This window comes from Amphiura filiformis, chromosome 16, assembly GCF_039555335.1.
Source record: "Amphiura filiformis chromosome 16, Afil_fr2py, whole genome shotgun sequence".
In the NCBI taxonomy this organism is placed as follows: Eukaryota; Metazoa; Echinodermata; class Ophiuroidea; order Amphilepidida; family Amphiuridae; genus Amphiura; species Amphiura filiformis.
Genome location: NC_092643.1, coordinates 6,688,474 through 6,714,326, shown reverse-complemented (window position 1 = coordinate 6,714,326; position 25,853 = coordinate 6,688,474). Strand labels below are relative to the sequence as shown.

At 36.0% G+C, this 25,853-nt stretch overlaps 1 protein-coding gene across 1 annotated transcript in view; it reads right to left on the bottom strand.

The window, feature by feature from the left end:
• LOC140135467 (uncharacterized) overlaps nt 1–9,569 on the bottom strand; it is a 28,406-nt gene extending 18,837 nt beyond the window's left edge. The window contains exon 1 of the mRNA XM_072156974.1: nt 9,492–9,569. Within this exon, the coding sequence (XP_072013075.1) occupies nt 9,492–9,509 (18 nt within the window). The 5' untranslated portion in view covers nt 9,510–9,569. The remainder of the gene's footprint in view (nt 1–9,491) is intronic.
• Nucleotides 9,570–25,853: the final 16,284 nt, after the last annotated feature.

The following is a 25,853-nucleotide window of genomic DNA, read 5'->3' as shown; positions in this document are numbered from 1 at the left end:
TATGTGTCATTGCATTGCACTTAATAAAATTAGACACACTGTTGACTATATATTTTTGATATTTTGTTCAAACACGGTATAAATCATTCTGGGACACCCTGTATATAAATTTAATAATAACTGATTCAATCAATAAGTCAGTAAATCAATCTATCTTGAATCAATCAATCAATAAAAGTTGTAATTCTACATTTATCTTTATATTTCTAAACTTTTAAAATAGTTTCGGTTCTATTATATTATGTTATAAAATAGGTGTAGGTATGAATGGTTGTGGAATCGATCTAGAGACTTGTCCCTCTGTCACAGTGGCGTAGCGTCAACGTGCACCCCGTGCCCCAATCGATTTGAAATTGAGAAAATCCCATAGGAAATGGCCGAAAAATGTTTTTTGCCCCCCACCCCCATCAGACATGGTTCCCTCACCCCAATCATGGTCGGTACCTTCCCCTTAATAGGATGACTCACGCTACGCTACTGTTCTGTCATCTTAGAACTGCTTAGAACTGTCCACTAGCATCATGGCTGCCATTTCAATTTTTACACCGTTCCGTTTCGGTTGGTTTATTTGCATAGGGTCTATACAGATTGTGTAAAATATACATGTATTTAGATTTTTCCAAAAAGGACTCATGCATGTGCAAATAAATAGCATTTTAAGCATTAAGTAAATTAAAAGTTCTATGCACTTAAAATGTAGGCCTACAAACTAGAACCTGGGTACCGGACTAGAATGAGCTATACAGGGTGTAGCAATTTATACAATTGCATTTTGACTTCTCAGGAAAAACTAAATAAGTTATGACCCAAATGTTATATGCAATACAATCAGTAATATCTTGGCTAAAAGAAGACGTTTAGTTGGGTTTCTTTACTAGCTTGGGTTCAAAAGTTATGTCCGATTGATTAAATCGTTCAGAAAACGTGTTGGGCCACTTTCGCGGTTCAAACATGTTTGCGCAAATCATGTTTGAACCGCGTAGATATGCTTATCGTGCATTCAATTACCCCCACGACCCATTATTCAGAATCACGCTCTCTGATTTGTTAACGCGTCACGTGAGAGCCCTTTAATTACGATAATTACGTGGCCCCTGAACATGGATAAAGGAAGACGCCGGTTCTCAGTTAAACTGTTTATAGTCTGTTACGAAAAATTTCAAGTCTTGACAGTCATTCACGTAGATCCAATAGTAAACATTGAAATTAATCAATATTGTAGGCCTATACAATCATCATCAGTGTCCAATCCATGGCCGAAGATACACCTCCTACTCCTAAGCCCACATTTGATTTACAATTCGACATGGACGGACCAGAAGCATCTGAAAGATTTAAGAAAGTTTCAGACGATCGAGGAACTGGAGAAAATTGAAGAGGCGAGGAATGAAAAGGCTACAATGAAGCAAACTACGTGGGCTGTTTAGGTTTTAAAAGGTAAAAAATTATAATAAAAAATAGTAATAAAAAGCAAAATCATTTCCAAATTAATTTTAAAGTTGACTGACTCCATGCCTTAAAAATAGTTAACCCCGGCTAGTTCTACTCCTACTGTCCTGCATGCAATGCATGCATGCATGACTAGGCCCGAGGTCCATTACATTAGTACATCGCATAAAAATTAGCCTACATATTGTTTTATTTTTGGAAGTCATGCCTATTTAAATATCATGATTGTAATTTGTAAACTCAATAGCAAGGTCAAATCAAACATATCATCATCAGGACCTATATTTTATTAACTATTACTATAAGCTATTTAAGCCAGGCTAGGCTCGAGTAGGCCTGTTTAAAACTCAAGGAAAGTCAGTAGGTTTGCAATAGCCAAAGTGCTAATGTGTGTTTTGGCGTTACTATAAGCTTTTTAGGCCAGGCTAGGCTCGACTAGGCCTGTTTAAATAAAACTCAAGGATAGTCTTCTAGATTGGATGAAACAGAGGGGACAAGGTGAGAACTTTGAGGACAGGACATCCACACAACTAAACTCATTGCTACGTTCCTTCTATGCTGAAGCACGGACACGGAGTGGGAAGCCATACAGCAAACCGGCACTAATTAGTTTACGGTCTGGCCTAAACAGGTACCTCAGGAACCCCCCATTTCATCGTCAATTTACCATCATGACGGACAAAGAGTTTACGTCCAGCAATCAGCTACTATACTTCTAGGTCTCATCAAGAAGTTGAAACGAGAAGGGTGTGACCGGAGCAAACACCATCAACCTATTGTTGAAGAGGACTTGATCAAGTTACGCCAGTCTACAGTTATGGGTTACGCTTCACCTGCTGCCCTTCAAAAGAAGGTGTGCTTTGATATAAGTAAGTTATCAGTTTGGGAGAAGGGGTCGCGAAGGTCCAAGGCAGCTCACTAAGAGTTCCTTTACGGTGAAGTCTGATCCCAAGGGACTAAAGTAGGCCTATGTAACACCTAACTTCAGAGAAGCTGAAAAAAACCATGCAAATGACGACTACCAGACTCATGCCACCATGCATGAAACACCACAAGACAAAGAAAACTGTCCTGTACGCTCTTTTATGTTTTACATAAGCAAGTTACATCCAGGTCATGATGCTCTATTCCAACGCCCCAAACCAGACATCCCCAAGCAAGGTCCATGGTACAATAATGCCCCTGTACGCTCTAAAACCCTGGGCAAGATGATGTCTGACCTGTCGCAGTCGGCTGGCTTATCCAACAGATATACCAATGACTGCGTTCGCGCAACAACCTGTGTGCAACTGGACCGGGCTGGTTATGACACGCAACAGATTATGGCCATAACAGGCCATAAGAATGAGGCGAGTGTCCGCAGTTACACAGCACGTATGCACCGTACCCAGAGAGGGCAAGAAATATATCGCATACCTTGTCAAGCATGTCAACAGCTTCACCTACCCTGACACCTACCCAACATGCCACGGTACCGGGAGAGCCTCAGCCTAGTCAAGCCACGGGAGCCATAGGCCTGCAGCGGTCAGAAGCTATACCAACAGCTACTGCAGCGGTCTTGAGCACTGCCTCACTTCACGCAGTACCTATAATCAAATTCAGTAAACCTTTGACGAGCGCGTATTTTAAGTATACATCGCGTATTTACTGTGTTGGACGCACTTGTGTCTGATTGGCTGCTGAGGCAATCTGCTGTTGCCGAGTGGAAATTTATGAATGAACTGTGCGCCGTACGCGTTGTTGAGCTCCGAATTTACAACATCGCGGTAGTCGCGCTCGTCAAAGGTTTGCTGCATTTGATTATAGTCAAGCTCCTGTCCTTTTTTCTGGATGTATTTTTCACGGAAATGTAACAGTCCACTTACCCAAATAATAATAGACACTATGACATAGTTCCATGGACATGGTATTATTTCCTCTGTTGAAAATTGTGTTCAAATTGTTCCAGTTCCACGAATAAATTTAATTTAATATAAAGAATTCCAGACATTGCATTGACTGAACTGAAGCTGATTGCTGCTCAACATTCACTGTGCGGTTCCACTGTATCGCGTACCGTGAAGAAATGCTGTCATTGGATAAAAGTGTTTGTGATTGTAAATACGTTTTGCATAAAACATTAATGATCCATTGTTGACCGATCCGTGACCTTTTTGATGTGCTCTTGGATCGACATATTATGCGTTACGCACATTTTGTGAGGCTGTTAAAATGCTTCAAAGTTGGCACATTAAAGCTAGTTTCGCCAAGATTTTTAAAAATTATCTACGATATTAAAAAAGTTAGTTGAAAATTGAAATATTGAAATCTGTATTTTCGAGTGTGATACTGTATCGTTGTGTCATGATTTTTTAGCATCGTAAATAATATCTCTCACTAAGAGTCTCAGCAGCGCGCGTGGCAAACATGACATCATGATGGTGACGTCATTGGGAATCCCTTGATTACAACAATGCTCGTTCAGGGGCCACTAAATTTGTTGACGTAAAACAAGGAAGAGTTTGCTCCCTTTTCGGCTCATTTTTGGACAATTTTGTGGTAATAGAATAGAAATAAAGGGTGCAGCATTATCCTTTACACGCAAATAATGTGTCCTCGGCAGTAAAAACGTAAATAATGGGTGAGGCTGCGCCGAACCCATTATTTACGTTTTTACTGCCTCGGACACATTATTTGCGTGTAAAGGATCATGCATTACCCTTTATTTCTTAATTAAACATCAAAGAACTGACACAAAAGAATTATGTGGTGTTTCTTCATATAAATTATGAAACAGATGTTGTTGTTTTATGAAATTTCTTTCAAATTATCTTATAAATAAAGTAATTTCTCATATCCCTGAGATATCATTGGTAAAACTGAGAACAGTTTTTGCATCCATAAGTACAAAACAATAAAATGTTGAAATTAAGTTCAGCTGGGCTTCTAGGTGTTCTGGGCGACCACTCTTGCCAGTCATAGTTACATGTAATTGTATGCCTTGATGGGAGACGTGAGTTTGGAAAACGAGCTATAAACAATCTTATGGTTTCTGCTTGACTCCATGTGCTACCGAATGTCACAACCTTAAAAATACGCTCTTCCAACGTGAATTGGGGTTGAAGTTGTTGAGCTGCAGCCACGATTTTTGTTCACGCTAGTGAACATTGAAACCATTTGCACCCACATCTCATATGCACAGTTTATCCCTTACATACCATGTGTCGAGAGTCTATGTTGTACCCCACCATTCATGTGGTTAAGAGGCTAGGAAATAATTCCTAATGATCTCATACCCTCGTTTGTATGCCTTTATCTAATCCCCATGGCAAGGACAATTTAGCACAATTAATCTTCTCAGAGTAGGAAATTTTTAGCCTTTTTTATTAAACATATTTTCAATTGGCTTATAGCAATCACATGCTGACAATACACATAACTGATTGGTTAAGCAGGTCACCATGGTCAGTATAATTAGCTATAATTTTATTTATTTAGTGATAAGACATCATCTGTATTCAGCAAGCAGCAATAGGCGATTTACTTCAGAATATAACTACAGCGCACAAAAGTAAGTCCATTCTCTATAGTTAATTGAACACTGTTAGTTAATTGATTGTTTATTGACTCATGTGATAACCAAGCAATGTGTGTATAAACATATCCAATTTTATATTTTCTGCATGCTACAAAATTGGTGTCAATAAAAGCTGGGATATCAGATATCCCTGACAAAAACAAAGCATCTGTATTATAGACAGTATAGGCATAGACTCTGATTCAGAGTCTATGGTATAGGAAACTATTCAACAAAATAATTTGAGATATTACCAACATGCAGTGTTCCTGAAACACATAGGCGATTTGCTTCCAAATAATACTTCTTTTAAAAAGGAATGGGGTGTTGAATGGGAAATAGCATCTGATGGGCTGATAGAGGGTGTATCAAAATAATTGGTACCCATCGGTTTTCAGTGATTATGGACAAGACTGCAATCCCAAAATGTAAAATAAGATCCACCTAATCTACTGATTAATGTCATAAGAGGTCATCAAACCTTACATTCTGGTTATTTTTAGTAGATCCAATGTTGCAATTGGAAGAAGTAGACCGGGGGTTTCAATGAACATCAAAGCAGACGGGTACCAATCAAAATTATTTTACAGAGTCAACATGGTCAAGATGCAAGTATCATGTATGCCTCAAATTTCAATATTTATTGTTAAATCAGTGCAGAGTAGGTTATTATCTGTGGGTTAGTATAATAATACTGAAAGTTAGACCATAGTAGAGTACAATACACCTGATCCGTGAACTTTGTCTTTTTAAAGACAAATTCTTGTTAGTAAATGAGGTTGTTATGTCAGTGCTTAGTTTTGACTTTCAAAAACTCAAGGAGATATTCTATTATGTAATCATTTCTACTACTTCGAATACCCCATTGTTTAAAACTACATATCATAAGAGCACCGTCCAAGTGGCCCAAGCGGTTTGAAGACCAGGTTACATAATTGGCCATATCTTCACTTGTATATCATCGATTTTATTGGATCAAAGCTTATCTGGTCGCTAAAGAACTTATCTTGATAGTCATATAAATATCAAACAAAAAAAGCTTTTTATTTTAAAAGTGTACAAATTGTATTGTTACACCCTGTAGGTTTGATTTTTAAACAAAGTTTAAACTTTAAGACAACAGGAAAGTTGAAAAAACAGGTGCAAATATACAGGTGTTGGTAAAAATCCTGCTGATGAGATTACTTAAGGGATGGCTGTGAAGCCAGGTCTAATAGCAGAGGGTTCCAATCCCGGATGGAGAGAGGGAAGGACGAGGTGGCATGCGTTGAAGAGTGGGTGTGTGGAACAAAGAATCTTGAGATGTGGCCGCCGTTGGTGGATGATGCGAGCTGAGACATGTACCGTAGTGGTTCCAGGGTAGTGCCGTACTATTACGCTGACTTTCGTATTCGCCGAGGAGGACAATTTCGACCTCCTCGTTTGTTTACAAACAGAGAGGTAGACAAAAGGCCTGTCAAAACTGTTCCGCTTGTCCAAATACTCAAGTATCAAAAAGATGGTCCACAATAGAGTGATTCACGCAACATGAATAAGGGATTAAAAAACTTGTGAAGTAGGACCATGTGCTTCTTTTGTCCAAATTGGCAATCAAAATTTCGAATGAAAACAGTTCAGACCCAGAACACGATCATGTCAGAAATTAATAAGCTTTAATATTTTGTTCTGGGTCTGATTATTCGGACTAGTTCCAGGGGATGTCGACCAGGTTGTATCTTATTTTTTACATCATAATAATGCTACTTGCCTGTAATTTTTTTACATGCAGTAACATAATTAATAAAATAATAAAAATGTGTATTTTTAGCTTTTCACCCTATGTTTTCTTACACACCCTGTATATTACTAAGACAACTGCATTATGTATATCGATGCGTGGCCGCAAACGTAACCGTCCCGGCTGAAACATGCATGTAAATGAATCAAAAAAGGTACGGCAAGAATGTTCGCACCACGTCGTGGAAGTTCACTTTCCAATATATATGCGAACTGCAGCTGCATAACAAAAATGACTGGTAAGTAAGTCTACTAAATGACCCTCAAAAGGTCAAGTTGTCTGGAAAAAAAGGCGGACAAATCGCCGGACCCTTTCCAGAATTAATACAGCATTTAGCCATTATCAACATGGGGTTATTGGCAGAAATATTTTTCCAACATAAAAACTACTAACACCTCCGCTATATCATGATATGGTATTTCACGATATAACAGTAATGGAAAGAAAAGTGCAAATGTTCTCGTGTTTCGCATCGGACAAGAGACAAGCTCATGACGTCACGAGGTGAACAATGTACGGTTCATTAATAATTAATTAGGTAAAACCAAATATGGAGGTATCCTAAAACTAAGTATGCTAATTAGAAATTCAACGAATCAGAATACGATCCTGGTACCCAAAAGTATGTAAATGAGTTGAAAGAGGTTACGTGAAAATGTACAGTATTTCGAATCTAGCTATACTATTACAATATCTTTGGCTACGACCTAAAAATAAAATGTGAGACCGGGTAAACGCATCATTCTCAAAGGTCACGGCAACCGCCCAGCTATCAACTTCAATGTGTTAAGCATGCATGAATGAAAACCCCAAAACACAAACAAATTTTGAAAAATAAAATGCAGAGGAAGATTCAACTGATGGAAAACAAATAAACGAAATTTAATTAGACTTGACACGCCTAGATTTTACCAGGCAAATATTCTCGAAGCTTTAGACCTGCCACGCCCAGTTAATTTTGCCAGGCAAATAATTTATTTTCAAGTCTTTAAAACTCTAAACCCCCCTAGCTCGAGATACTCTAGCTAAAATACAGGTTTACACTATCTTACATTATCTTGCTGTATATCAGCTAGAGCGCCATAGGTAGAGAAACACATAACACATTACGTAATCAACACAAAGCTTTTGTGAGGACGTAGTGAGTGGATACTATATCTGGTTCCATACAGCAATACGCAGTATTGCTGTCTGGTAAGCAGGTACGAATTGAGACGTTGTGAATTGAGACGTCGGAGCCGGTCAAACACAGAGGACTAGCCTACATCCCGTATCCTACTATCACTCAAACAAGCAAATCTCTTCACGAATTCACTCACCTTGCGATCCTACATCATCAGTTGAAACAAACATCTAAAAAAAAAAAAACAACTTTGTCATTCCTCAAAACTACAAGTAACTTCATTAATAAAAATTGAAATCATACTATTACCCGTTATTGAAAATTTTGTTCGATTTATGTGAACCAAAAGAACGCACGAGTCGAGTTCAGTTTACCAAAATGGTAGCTCCTGCCTCCTGGTCACCTCAGATATGACGTCAGTATCAAGCTGCTTATTAAACGGTGGATCGGATTGGTTGAAATCAACGCCACGTTTTTGACCTTACAGGGGTCAGAGATATGCATATTCATGTATGAAAACAGCGATGCGGATATAGTATCATCACCGAGAACTGAGAATTGCGACATGTTCGATGTTTGTACCGGGGAATTTCAGACACGGAGACTCCACGGAGATTTCGAAAAATTCGTCCAAAGGTAACCAAAGGGTTGGGGATCGCATTTTTAACTATCACTAAATGTTTCGGAATTGAGGTCGGCTAAAAAGTAGACAGTTTCGGGGACTGTAATTGGTGTAGATGTCACATTTTGAACAGTGAGCGATAAGTGACCAATTTCATGCTCAGCACAAGTGACTATCTTTACACAGGGTAAGTGGATACGACGACACGCCGATTTTTAGTTGTCAATCATGAATTGCCGCAACGTTTTAGTATTTAACTGCATGGCATTCCGCAAGCACCCTGACAAATTATGCCGTATTTTTCCAAAAATCATCTCATATGAAGTAAGCTGAATGCGATCTGTACTTTTGTAACATTCCGATCGCTTTTGATCCCCTATTATCGGCGAATTTGATTGAAAACACGTGAGTTCATGTTGTGTAAACATAATTAGCATAGACACAAATGAAATCACGATGCAATACAATGCAATTTGAATGCGCAGAAATAAGGCTGGCCGCTTTTAGGTAGAATTGGCTCGTGTCTGACCCCCCCCCCCCCCACCACAAATATGCCAACTCATCACCTCGAGTAATTTAATCTACTGGAGAAATGAATAAAAACAATTTTAAAACTGAGAATATAATTTTCTCCTCAGCACAAAGGGCAGCTATAGGTCCAAACCGCTGTGGCTTCGTCGCGTCAGTTGTTCAATGGGAAAACAACATGATTCATGCTACAAATCTCAGAACAACAACAGCTCAACAACATTCACAATTAGTTCATCAACAAAATTGAAACGGTCTAGCCAAAATCTTGTTCATTGGGAAAAACAAATCTTGCTAACATAACCTGTGTCAAACCAGGGACCGTGTATACAAGGTCCCTGGTCAAACATCATCAAGTACTATAAGCTTAACCCATAATAAACAACAATTCATTTCTACATGTACCAAAATAAGTAATAATGCATCACTTCTTTACCTTTAGATCTGCATGCATGGCTGGCAAAACAAAAACTCAGACTGATCAGCAACACGAGTACAGCAAAACCAAACAGCCCAAGCACCCCATCAAGCACACAAAGAAACAAAAAACCAGGTGCAAAATATTGATCCCAAAATGATTGTCAACTTCAAACAAAATTTGTCGCCCTCGCTTGACACCCAATTTAAATATCCCTCCAATTTCAAATGAGGGCAGTATTCCAGAAAATTTATAGCCCAGCTCAGATGGTGAGAAACCTGAAAAACCTGAAAACTAGATTCGTAACAATACCACAGGGACGGTAATACACACATCAAAGGACCGTGTCGCAGCACAACCGAGTGATACACATTTTTTTGTTTTACCTCAGTTGTTCGGCTCAAAAGAAAAAGGGGACATATCTGACAGTAAAAGCTAACATGTTATGGAAAGGAAATACTAATCTATCTTTTTATGGAACTTGTTACAATTTGGCTTCAAGTACAGAAATTTACTACATGTATTTGAATGGGGCTTCAGCTTTGTCAATGCTGCCGTTTCCCTTGTTTGTTACCAAATGTTTTGTAGCAAACAATACCTAATGTTAATTTTAATGAGTTATCTTTCAGTTTTAGGCAACAACTTTAATTTTGTTACACGCTGGGATCACTGAATGGGCCTTTAAGGCTGGCTCACATAGTAGCGGCAGATAACCCGCGAAAGGCGACGGACGTGAAAGCCACAAATTTTTTGTTGTTGTGTAATTTTGAAAAATGCTTGTCATTTATAAGTCGAAAGCGGCACATGCTTGAAATTTCGTTCAATTTGCTTCAAGTTTTATATTGACATTTGTGTGATTTTCAGCAAATTAATTTCTAATTTTCTGTATTTTTTGTAAAATTGTAGAAAACCATAAATGTTTAAATGTCCATTAAATGTTTATATTATAAACATTTAATGGACATTTAAACATTTAATTGAACTCCCAGTAAATACAAACAAATGATTAAAATGTTTTAAAACATTCCCCAAAATGTTATAACATTTTAATGATCATGATGATACGGAGCCTCATGGGTGACATGTAACAAATATTTTTTTGAAAATTATCCGGGATAATCAGGTTATCGGGATAATTATCCTGAGATAATCAGGTTATCCCGGATAATCAGGTTATCCGGGATAATTATCCCGAGATAATCAGGTTATCCCGGGATAAGCAGGTTATCTCGGGATAATTATCCCGAGATAATCAGGTTATCCCTGGATAATCAGGTTATCTCGGGATAAGGTTATCCCGAGATAATCAGGTTATCCCGGGATAATCAGTTTATCTCGGGATAATTATCCCGAGATAATCATGTTATCCGGGATAGTCAGATTATCCGGGATAATTATCCCGAGATAATCATGTTATCTCAGGATAATCAGGTTATCCGGGATAATTATCCGAGATAATCATGTTATCCGGGATAATCAGATTATCCAGGATAATTATCCGAGATAATCATGTTATCCCAGGATAACATGTTTATCTCGGATAATTGTACATGCACAATCTCTTTAACACAGCAATGTTGCTCACGCAAATAGCGTCAATTTTGTAATAGACGTCCATATCATGGGATGTACGGCGATGGAGTGTACATCTGGGTAGGAGACTGTTTATACGACGGACTGTGCCACTGGCTACGCACAGTCAGGGCGCACACAACCAATTCAGCGTCACATTGAAACACACGGGAAAACACGCCTTTTCTTTGCGCGATTTTAGACATTTTCGGCAACAAATTGACTATAAAAGTATTACCAATCGATTGCAAATCGATGAAAATTTAATATATGTTTCAAAGTACGGGTAGTCTTGTGATTAATTTGCGAGATATGGGCGTTTAAACAGCACCATGACCATTTTCGACCCCTTCTATACCCCGAAAACCCGTTTCTGGCCATTTTCTGGCTATCTTCAGTAGATAGCAGATCAATGTAGCTATTTTTAGTAGATCAGTATAACTATCGTCGGTAGGTAGCAGATCGATATAGTAATCTTCTGAAGATAGCAGATCAATTATAGTTATCTTCAGTGGAAAGCAGATATAGCTATTTTCAGTAGATAGCAGATTAATATAGTTATCTTCAGCAGATAGCATTTTAATATATAGCTATCTTCAGTAGATATCAGATCAATATAGCAGTATATGACAGATCAATATAACTATCTTCAGTAGATAGCTGATCAATGTAGCTGTCTTCTGTAGATTGCAGATGAATATAGCTATCTTCAGTATATAGCAGATCGATATAGCAATCTTCAGTAGATAGCAGATCAATGTAGCTATCTCCAGTAGATTGCAGATGAATATAACTATCTTTAGTAGATAGGAGATCAATATAGCTATCTTCAGTAGATAGCAGATCAATATAGCTATTTTCAGTAGATAGCAGATCAATATAACTATCGTCAGTAGATAGCAGATTAATATAGTTATATTCAGTAGATAGCTGATCAATATAGCTATCTTCAGTAGATAGCAGATCAATGTAGCTATCTCCAGTAGATTGCAGATGCATATCTATCTTCAGTAGATAGCAGATTAATATAGCTATCTTTTATAGATAGCAGATTAATATAGCTATCTTTTATAGATAGCAAATGAATATAACAATCTTCAGTAGATAGCAGATCAATATAGCTGTTGTCAGTAGATAGCAGATCAATATAACTATCGTCAGTAGATAGCAGATTAATATAGCAGATTAATATAGTTATCTTCAGTAGATAGCAGGTTAATATATAGCTATCTTTTGTAGATAGCAGATCAATATAGCTATCGTCAGTAGATAGCAGATCAGTATAGATATTTTCAGTAGATAGCAGATCATATAGCTATCTTCAGTAGATAGCAGATCAATATAGCTATTTTCAGTAGATAGCAGGTCAACATAGCTATCTTCTGTAGATAGCAGATCAATATAGCTATCTTCAGTAGAAAGCAGGTTAATATATAGCAATCTTCAGTAGATAGCAGATCAATGTAGCTATCTCAGTAGATAGCAGATCAATATAGCTATATCAGTAGATAGCAGATCAATATAGCTATCTTCAGTAGATAGCAGATCAATATAGCTATCTCAGTAGATAGCAGATCAATATAGCAATCTTCAGTAGATAGCAGATCAATATATAGCAATCTTCAGTGCATAGCAGATGAACATAACTATCTTCAGTAGATAGCATATCAATATAGCTATCTTTTGTAGATAGCAGATCAATATAGCTATCGTCAGTAGATAGCAGATCAATATAGATATTTTCAGTAGATAGCAGATCATATAGCTATCTTCAGTAGATAGCAGATCAATATAGCTATTTTCAGTAGATAGCAGGTCAACATAGCTATCTTCTGTAGATAGCAGATCAATATAGCTATCTTCAGTAGAAAGCAGGTTAATATATAGCCATCTGCAGTAGATAGCAGATCAATATAGCTATCTTCTGTAGATATCAGATTAATATAGCTATCTTCAGTAGATAGCTGATCAATATAGCTATCTTCAGTAGATAGCAGACCAATGTAGCTATCTTCAGTAGATAGCAGATCAATATAGCAATCTTCAGTAGATAGCAGATCAATGTAGCTATCTCCAGTAGATTGCAGATGAACATTACTATCTTCAGTAGATAGCATATCAATGTAGCTATCTTTTGTAGATAGCAGATCAATATAGCTATCGTCAGTAGATAGCAGATCAATATAGATATTTTCAGTAGATAGCAGATCATTTAGCTATCTTCAGTAGATAGCAGATCAATATAGCTATTTTCAGTAGATAGCAGGTCAATATAGCTATCTTCTGTAGATAGCAGATCAATATAGCTATCTTCAGTAGAAAGCAGGTTAATATATAGCCATCTTCAGTAGATAGCAGATCAATATAGCTATCTTCTGTAGATATCAGATTAATATAGCTATCTTAAGTAGATAGCTGATCAATATAGCTATCTTCAGTAGATAGCAGATTAATATAGCTATCTTTTATAGATAGCAGATTAATATAGCTATCTTTTATAGATAGCAAATGAATATAACAATCTTCAGTAGATAGCAGATCAATATAGCTGTTGTCAGTAGATAGCAGATCAATATAACTATCGTCAGTAGATAGTATATTAATATAGTTATCTTCAGTAGATAGCAGGTTAATATATAGCTATCTTCAGTAGATAGCAGATCAATGTAGCTATCGCCAGTAGATTGCAGGTGAATATAACTATCTTCAGTAGATAGCAGATCAATATAGCTATTTTCAGTAGATAGCAGATCGATAAAGTAATCTTCTGAAGATAACTATATTAATCTGCTATCTACTGAAGACTACTATATTGATCTGCTATCTACCGACAATGGTTATATTGATCTATCTACTGCCAACAGCTATATTGACCTGCTATCTACTGAAGATTGCTATATATTAACCTGCTTTCTACTGAAGATAGCGATATTAATCGGCTATCTACTGAAAATAGCTATATTGATCTGCAATCTACTGAAGATTGCTATATTGTTCTGCTATCTACAGAAGATAGCTATATATTAACCTGCTTTCTATTGAAGATAGCGATAGTAATCTGATATCTATTTTCATCTACAATATACTAGAGATAGCTATATTGATCTGCTATCTACTGAAGATAACTATATTAATCTGCTATCTATTGACGATAGTTATATTGATCTGCTATCTACTGAAGATAGTTATATTCATCTGTAATCTACTGGAGATAGCTATATTGATCTGCTATCTACTAGAGATAGCTATATATTAAAATGCTATCTACTAACTATATTAATCTGCTATCTACTGAAAATATCTGTTTTCCACTGAAGATAGCTATATTGATCTGCTATCTACCGACGATAGTTATATTGATCTGCTATCTACTGACAACATCTATATTGATCTATCTACTGAAGATAGCTATATTGATCTGCTATCTACTGAAAATAGCTATATTGATCTGCTATCTACTGAAGATAGCTATATTGATCTCCTATGATCTACTGACGATAGTTAGGCTCCTATATTGATCTGCTATCTACAGAGGATAGCTGTATTGATCTATATCTACTGAAGATAGCTATATATTAACCTGCTATTTGCTGAAAATAGCGATATTAATCTGCTATCTACTAAAAATAGCTATAGTGATCTGCTATCCACTGAAGATAGCTATATTGATCTGCTATCTACTGAAGATAGCTATATATTAAGCTGCTATCTGCTGAAAATAGCGATATTAATCTGCTATCTACTAAAAATAGCTATAGTGATCTGCTATCTACTGAAGATAGCTTTTTTCATCTGCAATCTACTGGTGATAGCTATATTGATCTGCTACTACTGAAGATACTAATATTCATCTGCAACCTACTGGAGATAGCTAGACCTACATTGATCTGCTATCTACTGAAGATAGCTATATATTAACCTGCTATCAACTGAAGATAGCTTTTTTCATCTGCAATCTACTGGTGATAGCTATATTGATCTGCTATCTACTGAAGATACTAATATTCATCTGCAACCTACTGGAGATAGCTAGACCTACATTGATCTGCTATCTACTGAAGATAGCTATATATTAACCTGCTATCAACTGAAGATAGCTATATCTGCTTTCTACTGAAGAAATCTATATTAATCTGAAGATATGTTATCTACGGATCATAGCTAGGCCTATATTGCTCTTCTGTCTACTTTTAAGATAGCTTTTTGATATGCTATCTACTGAAGATAGCTATATATTAATCTGCTATCTACTGATACTGAAGATAGATATATTGATCTGAAGATAGCTATATCTACTGGAGATAGTTATATTGATCTGCTATCTACTGGAGATAGTTATATTGATCTGCTATCTACTGACGATAGTTGTATTGATCTGTTATCTACTGGACATAGCTATATTGATCTGCTATCTACTAAAGATATCTATATATTAACCTACTATTTACTGAAGATAACTATATATTAATCTGCTATCTACTTATGATAGTTATATTGTCTGCTGTCTACTGAAGATAACTTGGTCTGCTATCTAGGCCCTACTGAAGATAATTATATTGAGCTACTGATACTGCAGATAGCTATATTGATCTGCTATCTAATGAAGATAGCTATATTAACTTGCTATCTACTGAAGGTAGCTTTATTAATTTGCTATCCACTGATACTGAAGATAGCTATATTGATCTGAAGGTAGCTATATTGATATGCTATCTACGGAAGATAGATAGGCCTACATTGATATGCTATCTACTGGAGATAGTTATATTGATCTGCTATCTACTGACGATAGTTAGTCACCTATGCCTATATTGATCTGCTATCTACTGAAAATAGCTATATTGATATTCATCTGCTATCTACTGGAGATAGTTACATTGATCTGCTATCTAGGCCTACTGGAGATCGCTATATTGATCTGCTATCTACTGAAGATAGCTGTAGGCCTATATTAACCCTAGGAAAGATGAGGAAAACATTATAAAATAACTATTATTAAAAAATGATAAAACATTATTGTCTAAATGTTATCACAACCTTTTTTGCCAAACATTAATAAAAAAAAAGTCTTACCGACTTTAAAAAAATAACATTACACACGACGTTTATAACACCCACAATAATAATAAAAGGATATTGTAGCCATTGAAGGTACCAATATTCTGTATGAATGACTGCAAACAGCATGGGTGCGTCTTAGAAATGATCAGTGAGCTGGGATGAAAAGCGCATCATGCAGTTAAGCGCGCTTCAGACTCCATATTGTACGTACAATATTGTATGTACAATACTTTTCGTGACGTCAAAAAGTATTACACGTGCAATAAATAGTATGTACCGGGAAAATATATATTGTGCTACAATCATTGGTTGCTTAATTGATACGTAGTTGCCAAATTTCTAAGAGTGGTAAATTTAGTGAGTGTTCGGCACGGAATGATGAACATCTTTTCATGTCTTTTTGTATTCAACTGTATTTAATATTAAAAGGCCTATTAATACTAACGATATTAATAATATTAAAATTGTAATAATAATATAAATGGCACATTCAGTTCTTATTTATTTATTTATAGATTTATTTATTTAGGCCTATTTGTTTATTTATTTATTTATTTATTTATTGATTGATTGATTGATTGATTACTGATTGATTAATTGATTTAGCGATTCATTTATACTGACATTTAGTCATATATTGATTTAGTCAGTTTCTTAAGTATTATTTGTAGGCCTATGTATTTATTCTGGTTTTGATTTGTTTGATACTGATATTTTCATTGTTTTTTAAAGTTTTGGCATATAACATTATACATTATAACACGTTGTGTTATGAATTTGCAACAGCTTTTTACATGTTGATATCGTTGAGGCATGTTATGATGGTGTATGTTATAGACCTACTTATGATCATCCCAATACATCCATAAACGTGTTAATGTGAAACGAGATTACTTGAAATATATATTTCGGAGTTGAAAGAGTTTCAAATATACGAACATAATTCTGAAATATGTCTCTCTGATTGGTTGATGGTCAAGAGGATTACGGCATCCTCAAAGCCTCTTGCTGTAATTCTCTAATCGATATCTAGGCCTATTATAGGACCGATCTTCTGAAATCCATACAACCGTGTCAATTGAAATAGTCTCGAATCATAATTTGTGCACGATACAACGTTGATACGTCAGATTTCGGAATTTTATTAAAAATAGGCATAAATCACATTGAACAGGTTGAATGCTGGCAAAAGTAGATAAAATAACTATGGGTCGAATTTACATTAATCAGTGTCCTGGGGCCAGGATAACATTTAGGACTCCTTCGAATTCTAAAACAATACTTCGCCAAATGTCCTTGCTTTCATTTTCTCATTTAATTTGTTTTAATTTTAATTAATTTCTTTATCCACTGGCTCTCTGGTAAATCCGATATTGCCAAATATTTCTTGTCCATTACCCGTGTTAATCTATTTATTTATTAAAATGAACCATCTATTAAATTCCTATAATACAATGTATAGGCCTAGTGTATTTGATAACAAATTTGTTTTTATTTTTGATTGGAATTTGGGTTCCACTTCCATTACACGATTTCATAATAAGATATGTTTGGGCATGGCGGAATTAGTATATGATTAAAGATAGACATACTCTTAGGCCCCCTTTTTTAATGTTTGTAGGCCTACATTATTGATATCAATATTTATGTACAAAATGCAAAAGAATGTATATATATTTGATTGTTTTGTAAACATTAAATTTGATGTTTACTCATAATTATGTCTGGAAAGTCAGGGAAAAACTAAGGAGTATCGGTATTTAGTTTCCTGGGAAAGTGGATCAGATGAGCAGTGAGTAAAAACATTTGCCCTAAATCTTTATTTGATTTTTATTGTTTTATGAATTTATTAGGCTACTGGTAAAGTGCAGAAAGAACCTCCAAGCGCACTCTAGGATTTTTCATCAGCAGCAGTAGAAATTTCTCTTGCATAGATTTTCTGGTGACCTCGCTTGGATTTAGCAAACAATGAACCGTCAGGGTTATAGCGCGTTATTTAATCTGATTCAACTCGTCGTGGCACGTATATTTATTGCACGTGTAATACTTTTTGACGTCACGAAAAGTATTGTACATACAATATTGTACGTACAATACGGAGTCTGAAGCTAGCCTTATTGTTAACTACATGTATGCACACAACACAGGGGCACTCACAATAGACAATTGACCCGTACTGGTAGCGCTGTGTTGTAGATATAGGAGATGAACTAGTTAGCGTCATATATCAAAAAGTATAAAAGCTATGATTTTAGTACTTGCTCTATGTTTCAATTACTTATTCTTTTCAAAATATCTGACTTTTTAACCCGGTACAAGCTTTAATAACGGGGTACCATACATTTGTATGAGAAAGGAAATCTCGATCTTATCCAAACTCCCGTGTTAATCCAATGCACATTTTGCTTCACCGGGCCACCCTGACTTGGTCGCATTTGGAAGATGGGTGCCACGAAACCGTAATAGGTACAAATTTAGTACTTTCTGTCAATCAAGTATGGTTTATTTTCTACATGTCAATCTTTAAATTATTAGCATAGTCCTTATAATAACGGGGGACCGCCTTGATAAGTAAATGATAGCAAACCAGTGACAAATACCCCAAAACTCAGTCAGTGGAGCTCCGCCCGTACATGTCAATATCATCATTATCGATTGGATTAGTCGACCGTAGCGGACAATTCGATCGCTCATTGACTAATATTATCACGTGGACGTGGTAAGAAATTTGCATTGGACAATCGATTACTTCACTAAGCGGGTTTATGGCTGAAAAGGTCACGGTGAACTTGCCGTGGACAAAACTGCACTATGGTCTCAAGAAGGGATGCCAGATAATAAGGATCCTGAATGGTGAAGTACAGGGGTCCAAGCAAAAGGAGCAAAGACAAAGGGAAACAGCATGAAAATTCAACGGGAATTGATCAACGATGTACACAAATGCATCTTTTTCCACAGGACGATGATATACTGGTATGACTATAAGGATGTACACAAATGCATCTTTTTCCACAGGACGACGATATACGGGTATGAATATAAGATGAGATACAGCGACAGTAACTAACAAGGAAACATTCAAGCCGGGCATTCAAGAAGAAACTCCATCGATAGCTCTTTACGCGATGCGACGCCTTAATTTACCTATAGACTATTGACTGCCAAAATTGGTGAAGTACAGTTGACTCAACTAGAACCAGAACCAGCTATTTTAGATGAAGTAGTTGTGCAGATCAGCACAAAAGCTCAAAACAATTAGACCTTTTTAAACTTGATTAACATTCTATATATAGTTTGTGTAAGGACTGACGATAAATGTGCTTAACTTAATTATCGGGAGTTGTCTCATGTTGGTTATTTTTACTATATATATTCTTCTCCTATTATTCATTGTGTGCCTTGAAGGAAGGGCCAATCTCGTACAATTTATGTGGGCATGAAATAGTATGGGTTTTCTACTGATAATAGCAACCAACGCAAAACGGTAACATTATCGTGTTTTCAACTGGAGATTTATAGACTAATTCAGCCCGATACAGATGTGCTTTGTGCTGTCAAAATTTGATTAAACTTAAATGTCGTTTTATACAACACGTGACTATCCCTTGAAATACGATTTTTCAATCTTCGCAACCGATGTTACGATGACAAAAAATGTTGTGTTAACAAACAAACTCTCTGAGGATGATTAGAAGAAATGGTGTGCTACCAACTGAACATAAACATGAATAAGGGCGATGACTGTGCTCTCTGTTGTTAAAATAAGCTTAACACATGACATTTCGCAACATCGAATCACGTGATCATCGCTTAATGCATTTTCGTGCATCATCGGTAAATAGTGGTAGCAAGTAAATTCAACATGAGAAGCGGCGGTAAATCATCGCTCTCAGAAATGGCAAGAAGTAATGGTTAACATAAGGAGGAATAGTTTTTCTTTTCAACATTAAATGATGTATAGGTGAATCAGATACTGAAATTGTAACTTTATACATTTGATATTTTCTCCTGGATTTATCAAAAGGTTAAGATGGTTCTTGTATTTTATACAAACAATTTAAAGAAATACTTCATCGCTGATTTCAACGCATCGGTTTAGTAAACTTGAATTTACTCGCCGAAAACGCAAAATGGATACGCTTATTAACGTGACGGCTATCAGCCTTACCGTAGAAGAAGAAGAAGATTTGTCATTTTTCGTGTGTTTATTTTCGGGTTATTGTTACCTTTATCTTTCTTCATTACTCTAGCTAATGGACTCGTCATATTTAGTGTCTGCAAGTACCAATATTTAAGAGAGCAAGCCGTTTACATGTTTCTTCGAAGCCTCGCATTTGCCGATTGTCTGGTCGGGATAGCCTTAGTCCCGATCTTCTATGTATCGATATTCGTGACAGAACTGAAAACTAATTTTCATTTCTGTTTGACTGTATGTTGCTTCGTCTTTATTTCGTCAACAATTTCTATGCTTCATGTGCTGTTAATTGCGATAGATCGATATATCGCAATAACGTTTCCTTTAAGATACCTAAGTATCATTACTCCCAACACTATTACAACACTAACAATATCAACCTGGGCTTTGGCGTTATTTTGTGGTCTATTGCCGACATTCGGATGGCGTAAACCAGCCGAAGATTTGGAGTACTGCAACGCGGATCAAGTGGTTCCGTTTAGTTATTACGCATTCTTTTTCTTAGTCTCTTTCCTGATTCCGTTGGGGATGACGCTGGGATTTTACTGGAAGATCATCGTTATCGCACGTTCGCAAGTAAGACGCATTGGAGAAATGCGTATTTTTGTTACAAGACGCAGAGTCAACCGCGATGGTGACGATGTCCCTATAGGTGATTCGCCAAGAAACTTGGAATTAGACATCAATCCTGAAATGAATTCATCCGATAATCAGAATAGTTCTGTAGCCATTGTGAAAGCAGTTAAGACAGCCGCTATTGTCTCAGGAGTTTTTGTCATTTGTTGGTTACCCAGTTTTGCATTTCGTTTTGTGATGGAATATTTAAACTATAAGAGTGACGAAACAATTCGAGCACCGATTGTTGAAGTCTTTACAAAATTCTTGGCGTTTGCAAACTCAGCAGCGAACCCTATTGTGTATTCCTTTCGTTATCGTGACTTTAGAAGAATTTTGAAGAAAATTGTGAAATAGTGCCGATTTTGACTTTGCTACGATTCTATATAATTTGAAAGAGCGACACAGAACCGTTTTCTTGATTTCATCTAATTCCTCATGAAATTGTGGAATTATTATTTCCTAAATGCAAATGCAACATATTTTGATTGGTTTTCGTACTTTTTTGAGGCATACCACGGTCTATAAGTTCCCGCAACTATGGTGTATCTCCGCTCCACGGCCCTGCAAGGTGCTAACACTTCAAAGTGTTCATAGTTCTGGTCGCTTGGGTTCAACTCCCCGCACATGCATGGAATCCTACGTAATATGTATCATGTTCGCTTCCATCTAGCGATCAATAAGCTAAATAACGCACGAGTAATCCAATTCAATGCACAAGCTCATACATATGGGATTCTTTGAAGTCAGCTGCAAACAATTCAGTATCGAAGTTACGTAATGTTACTATGTCAACGGGATCACGCGCTTGAGTTATGAACCACGATCGAAACAATCACCACACAAAGTATATGGCACTTGAAGGCATATCAAAATAGCGTGATCCGGTAACCAAGAGAATTACGTAACCACTTCGATGCTGAATAGAAACCTGGATCAATAATGAACGTTGGTCAAAAGACGAGCTTACTGAAGTGAAAAAATTTGTACATGCAGAATCATCATTTATGCATATTGCCTTGAAAATCATAAAAAGCGATTGCTTGATGAACTCCAATGATTTTATTAGCGTTATTTATAAACCACATTTTAATATTTCCAAATGTTTTATATGCTATTTGACCCAGAAATGTATGAATTTGATGCGAAATCGTGATGAAAAATAAAATTTTACCTGTCAGATTCAGAAAGAGAGAATCTCATTACACACGTTAATTACATCACAATCCAAACAATAGATGGTCAAGTTCATGGAGAATGTTACAAATTGTTGCATGTTTTGCCATTTCGTTTTTTCTGCAGGGAATATGTTTTATCATTAAAATCGGATATGGAAAACTATCAAAAATACAGCACAAACGGACATCACTATTTGTATTCATAATACAAATTATAACAATTAAACAGAAGTGACATATAACACTTATAAAAGCTGTATCTTTAAAAGGAAATTGCTCTGATGCTAAAATTTCGGCAAGGAAATTCAGGTGAAATAAAGAAATATATTTCAGATTGATTTTGTCTGCTATTTGAGCGTTTTAAAATGTTTCAAAATGTCAAAATGAACAAAAAGCGAGTAACTATGATGTCATCAACATGACAGTAATATTCATGAGGAGTAATTATTGCTTCCTCAAGAAAAAAATGGTTAACAAATGGTTGGATTAGCATCGCACGACCTTCTAGTAACTGTATCTAGAAATTTGTGAAAGTTACCTGTATATTTTTACCGGAAACGAGCTTTTTCTATGGTTACTGACCAGCTCATTAGCGCGGTTCATCAGACATCTTTACCGCGGGATTACTGCCCTCTGTTGTTGACAGGGCTTCGAACTCTTATCAAGGCGATATGAGAAGTGTAGGGCCGTGGCTCATGCATGACTTTGATGTCTATTACTGACGATAAATACAAGTTTGTACTTTTGTCTTTCAAAACAAATATGTGTTAGCGATGCTGAACACTTGATTACGTTATGACATTAGCATAAACACAATAGTATATTGCCACTGCTTGATTTATGGTGAAAAGTAGTCAAGAAAATCTTGCACCAAATTGAGGTATTGTTGATAAATGTATGGAATCTGGCGCGGTTTTGCAACTTTGTCGACCAATAATATAGAGTTGATGCTATACTCGTTTTTACCTATACCATTTCTTTTAAAGGTAAGGGATCATGTTGAATATCTCCAGTTTTGAGTAGGCTTTATCAACCATTATTCTTGATAGAATATGAGATAGCAAGATTAATTTAACGACAAAATTTAACAAGTATGGTACCTGGTCCGACTGGGTAACTACTAATTTCCCAGTGGTGAAATCACAGATATTTCCTTCGTAATGAACCCTTTGTTTTCAAAAGGTCATGTTTGTGTAATCAACGTAGTACACCATAGAGAGGCTCTGGATTGAATAAGGAATTTGAATTTCAAAAGTTTTGTTTAGCATATGACTTAGTATAGCAATTAACTCACACTGCTACTGTTCCGCAAACCTCGTATTATAGCCATATTTTTAGCGTTGTTTTGATGAAAGTTTCTTTTTTTTCAAACGTTTTTGGTACTTTTAATCATGCGTACCATCAATGCAGGCGCATATATTGCTTTTTTATTGCAATAATTTCTATTGTCCTGACTATGATCTCTCATACCAATAATAATCATATTTGTTTCTGTTTCATTTTGGAGATAATTTTGATTCTTGTTTCTACCCTGTTTTTTTTGTGTGCTTTTTTGTTTGTCGTGAAGGCCTGTTTTTTATGAAGTTCAAAGACGGCCCCTTTCCTCATTTGTTGTTGGATACATTTCTTCTTTCACAATTATCAGTAGAATGTACTCAGATTACCTCATACCAAAGATAAAGTTTGTAAAGTGCTTTGTTACTTACTTCTGCTTCTTTTTATTTCACTATGAACAGCTCTCACAAAATGAACAAAAATTTGACAAAATAACTTTTCGAGATATTCCAGATTTGAAAATCTTATACCCTTCAACTTCATACCAAACGTGTTATGGTGGCACCTTGCTTTGGTCTAAAATAATATTTCCTCCAGAATTTCTAGTATTCTATTGAATTTTGTCATGATTAATGGTCTGTAGTGTTGTGCGAGAAAGTTATTGTGAGTTAAGGCTTTCTGGCTCTCACCCCTCGAATTACTTGAGCTGTTTTATGAAAAAAAAGTTTTATAGGTGACCTTCTTTATAATTCCGGGTATCGTCATTGATCTTGTACAATGAGACACGTAAGATGTACTCTTAACTAGACACATAGTACGTCCCCAAATGTGATAAAATGACAACTTTTGACACATTTTGTTTTGATAATTTTGCCTTTGACACCGTTCCAATCATTTTGTCTTGTGAATGTTGATTCTTAATAGAAAGGTCTTGAGATAAAAATGGCACAAAATATAATTAGATATGGAATAAATTGGTTGAATAACTGATGATGATGACGACGACGACGACGACGACGTTGATGAAGACAACGATGATAATGAAGATAATAATGCCGACAATGATATTTAATCAGATGAAGTTTCATAGTTACAAAAACAAACCTGATTATCTTTAATATATGACAAACATATACCATAACAGACGTAAGTAGGTAACATTCCCCAGTCCAAGTCGGTCTATTCTAACCATGAGCTCCATGATTCTAACATAATATTTGATCTAATCATGTATCATTATACTGAAGTACTTTGATCAAAATATGAGTACTATTATAAGCTATCCACTGAAAACAGCACATCGTGTACAAACATAACGATTAAAAGACCCTGGGTAAAACAATATTTAATCTGATCATGTTTCAGCAGTGCAAAAGCATATAGTTTGGTCAAGATATGATTTTAATTATGTCATCATATCTATTTATGATAACACGTTATGTATAACACGTTGTTTTTAAATGTCTAATAAGATGTTATTTCTCAGTCCAAGTCTGTCTTGTCTAAAATTATATAATCTGATCTTGTTTCATATCTACGAACGCAGTTTGGTCAAAATATGATTATAATTCTATCAGCTATCTACTGATGATAGCAAAGCATAAAAACACGCGTTTGTATAATTGAAGACCGAATTAAAAAGACTAGTTTGCGTATGACGTTCTGTCAACCAGACCAAAAATGCTCTACCGCGCAGGTCAGCAACCAATCACGCCGCGTCTTTTGCCCTGACCTTTGACGCAAACTAGTCCGTTTAATTCGGTAGCTACAAGATCTTCGAAATAAAACTCAAACCTTGATACCTTAAAACAGAGAAATAACAAATGAACAAATCTTCAGAGCAATAACATCCGCTGAAGACGCCGGTTGACCCGGTGAAAGCGCTCCGGTGAGTGTACCAAATTTGAGTAGCGTATAGAAGTATCTATACGTTTAACGATACGTATGAATATACATCATTACAAAGAATGTGTCATCTTCTTAACACAATTCGGCACATAGTAGTGATATCTTTGAGACATACATACTGCAGTTACTGTCCGTTTTCCTATACACAATACACAGTGCTCTTTCCCATTGACGCGTGACCTCTACAAATAGCCTACGTTAAAAGTATGGGGATATGCCTAGTTAACGTCGCTGTGTGAAAAATAACCGGCCAATATTAAAAGTACTCTTCTAAAGTTCTAGAAAATATAGTTTTGTAACATGTCCTAAATTTTTAGCTAATTTAGATGTTTGGAAATATGCGTACTTTGGTGTTTTAGTTAATGTTGTAGGTAATAGTACATTGCCTAGTTAACGTCGCTGTGTGAAAAATAACCGGCCAATATTAAAGGTACTCTTCTAAAATTCTAGACAATATAGTTTTGTAACATGTCCTAAATTTTTAGCTAATTTAGATGTTTGGAAATATGCGTACTTTGGTGTTTTAGGAAGGATATGTAAACGACAGATAACACCAAAAAATATGAAAAAATATTT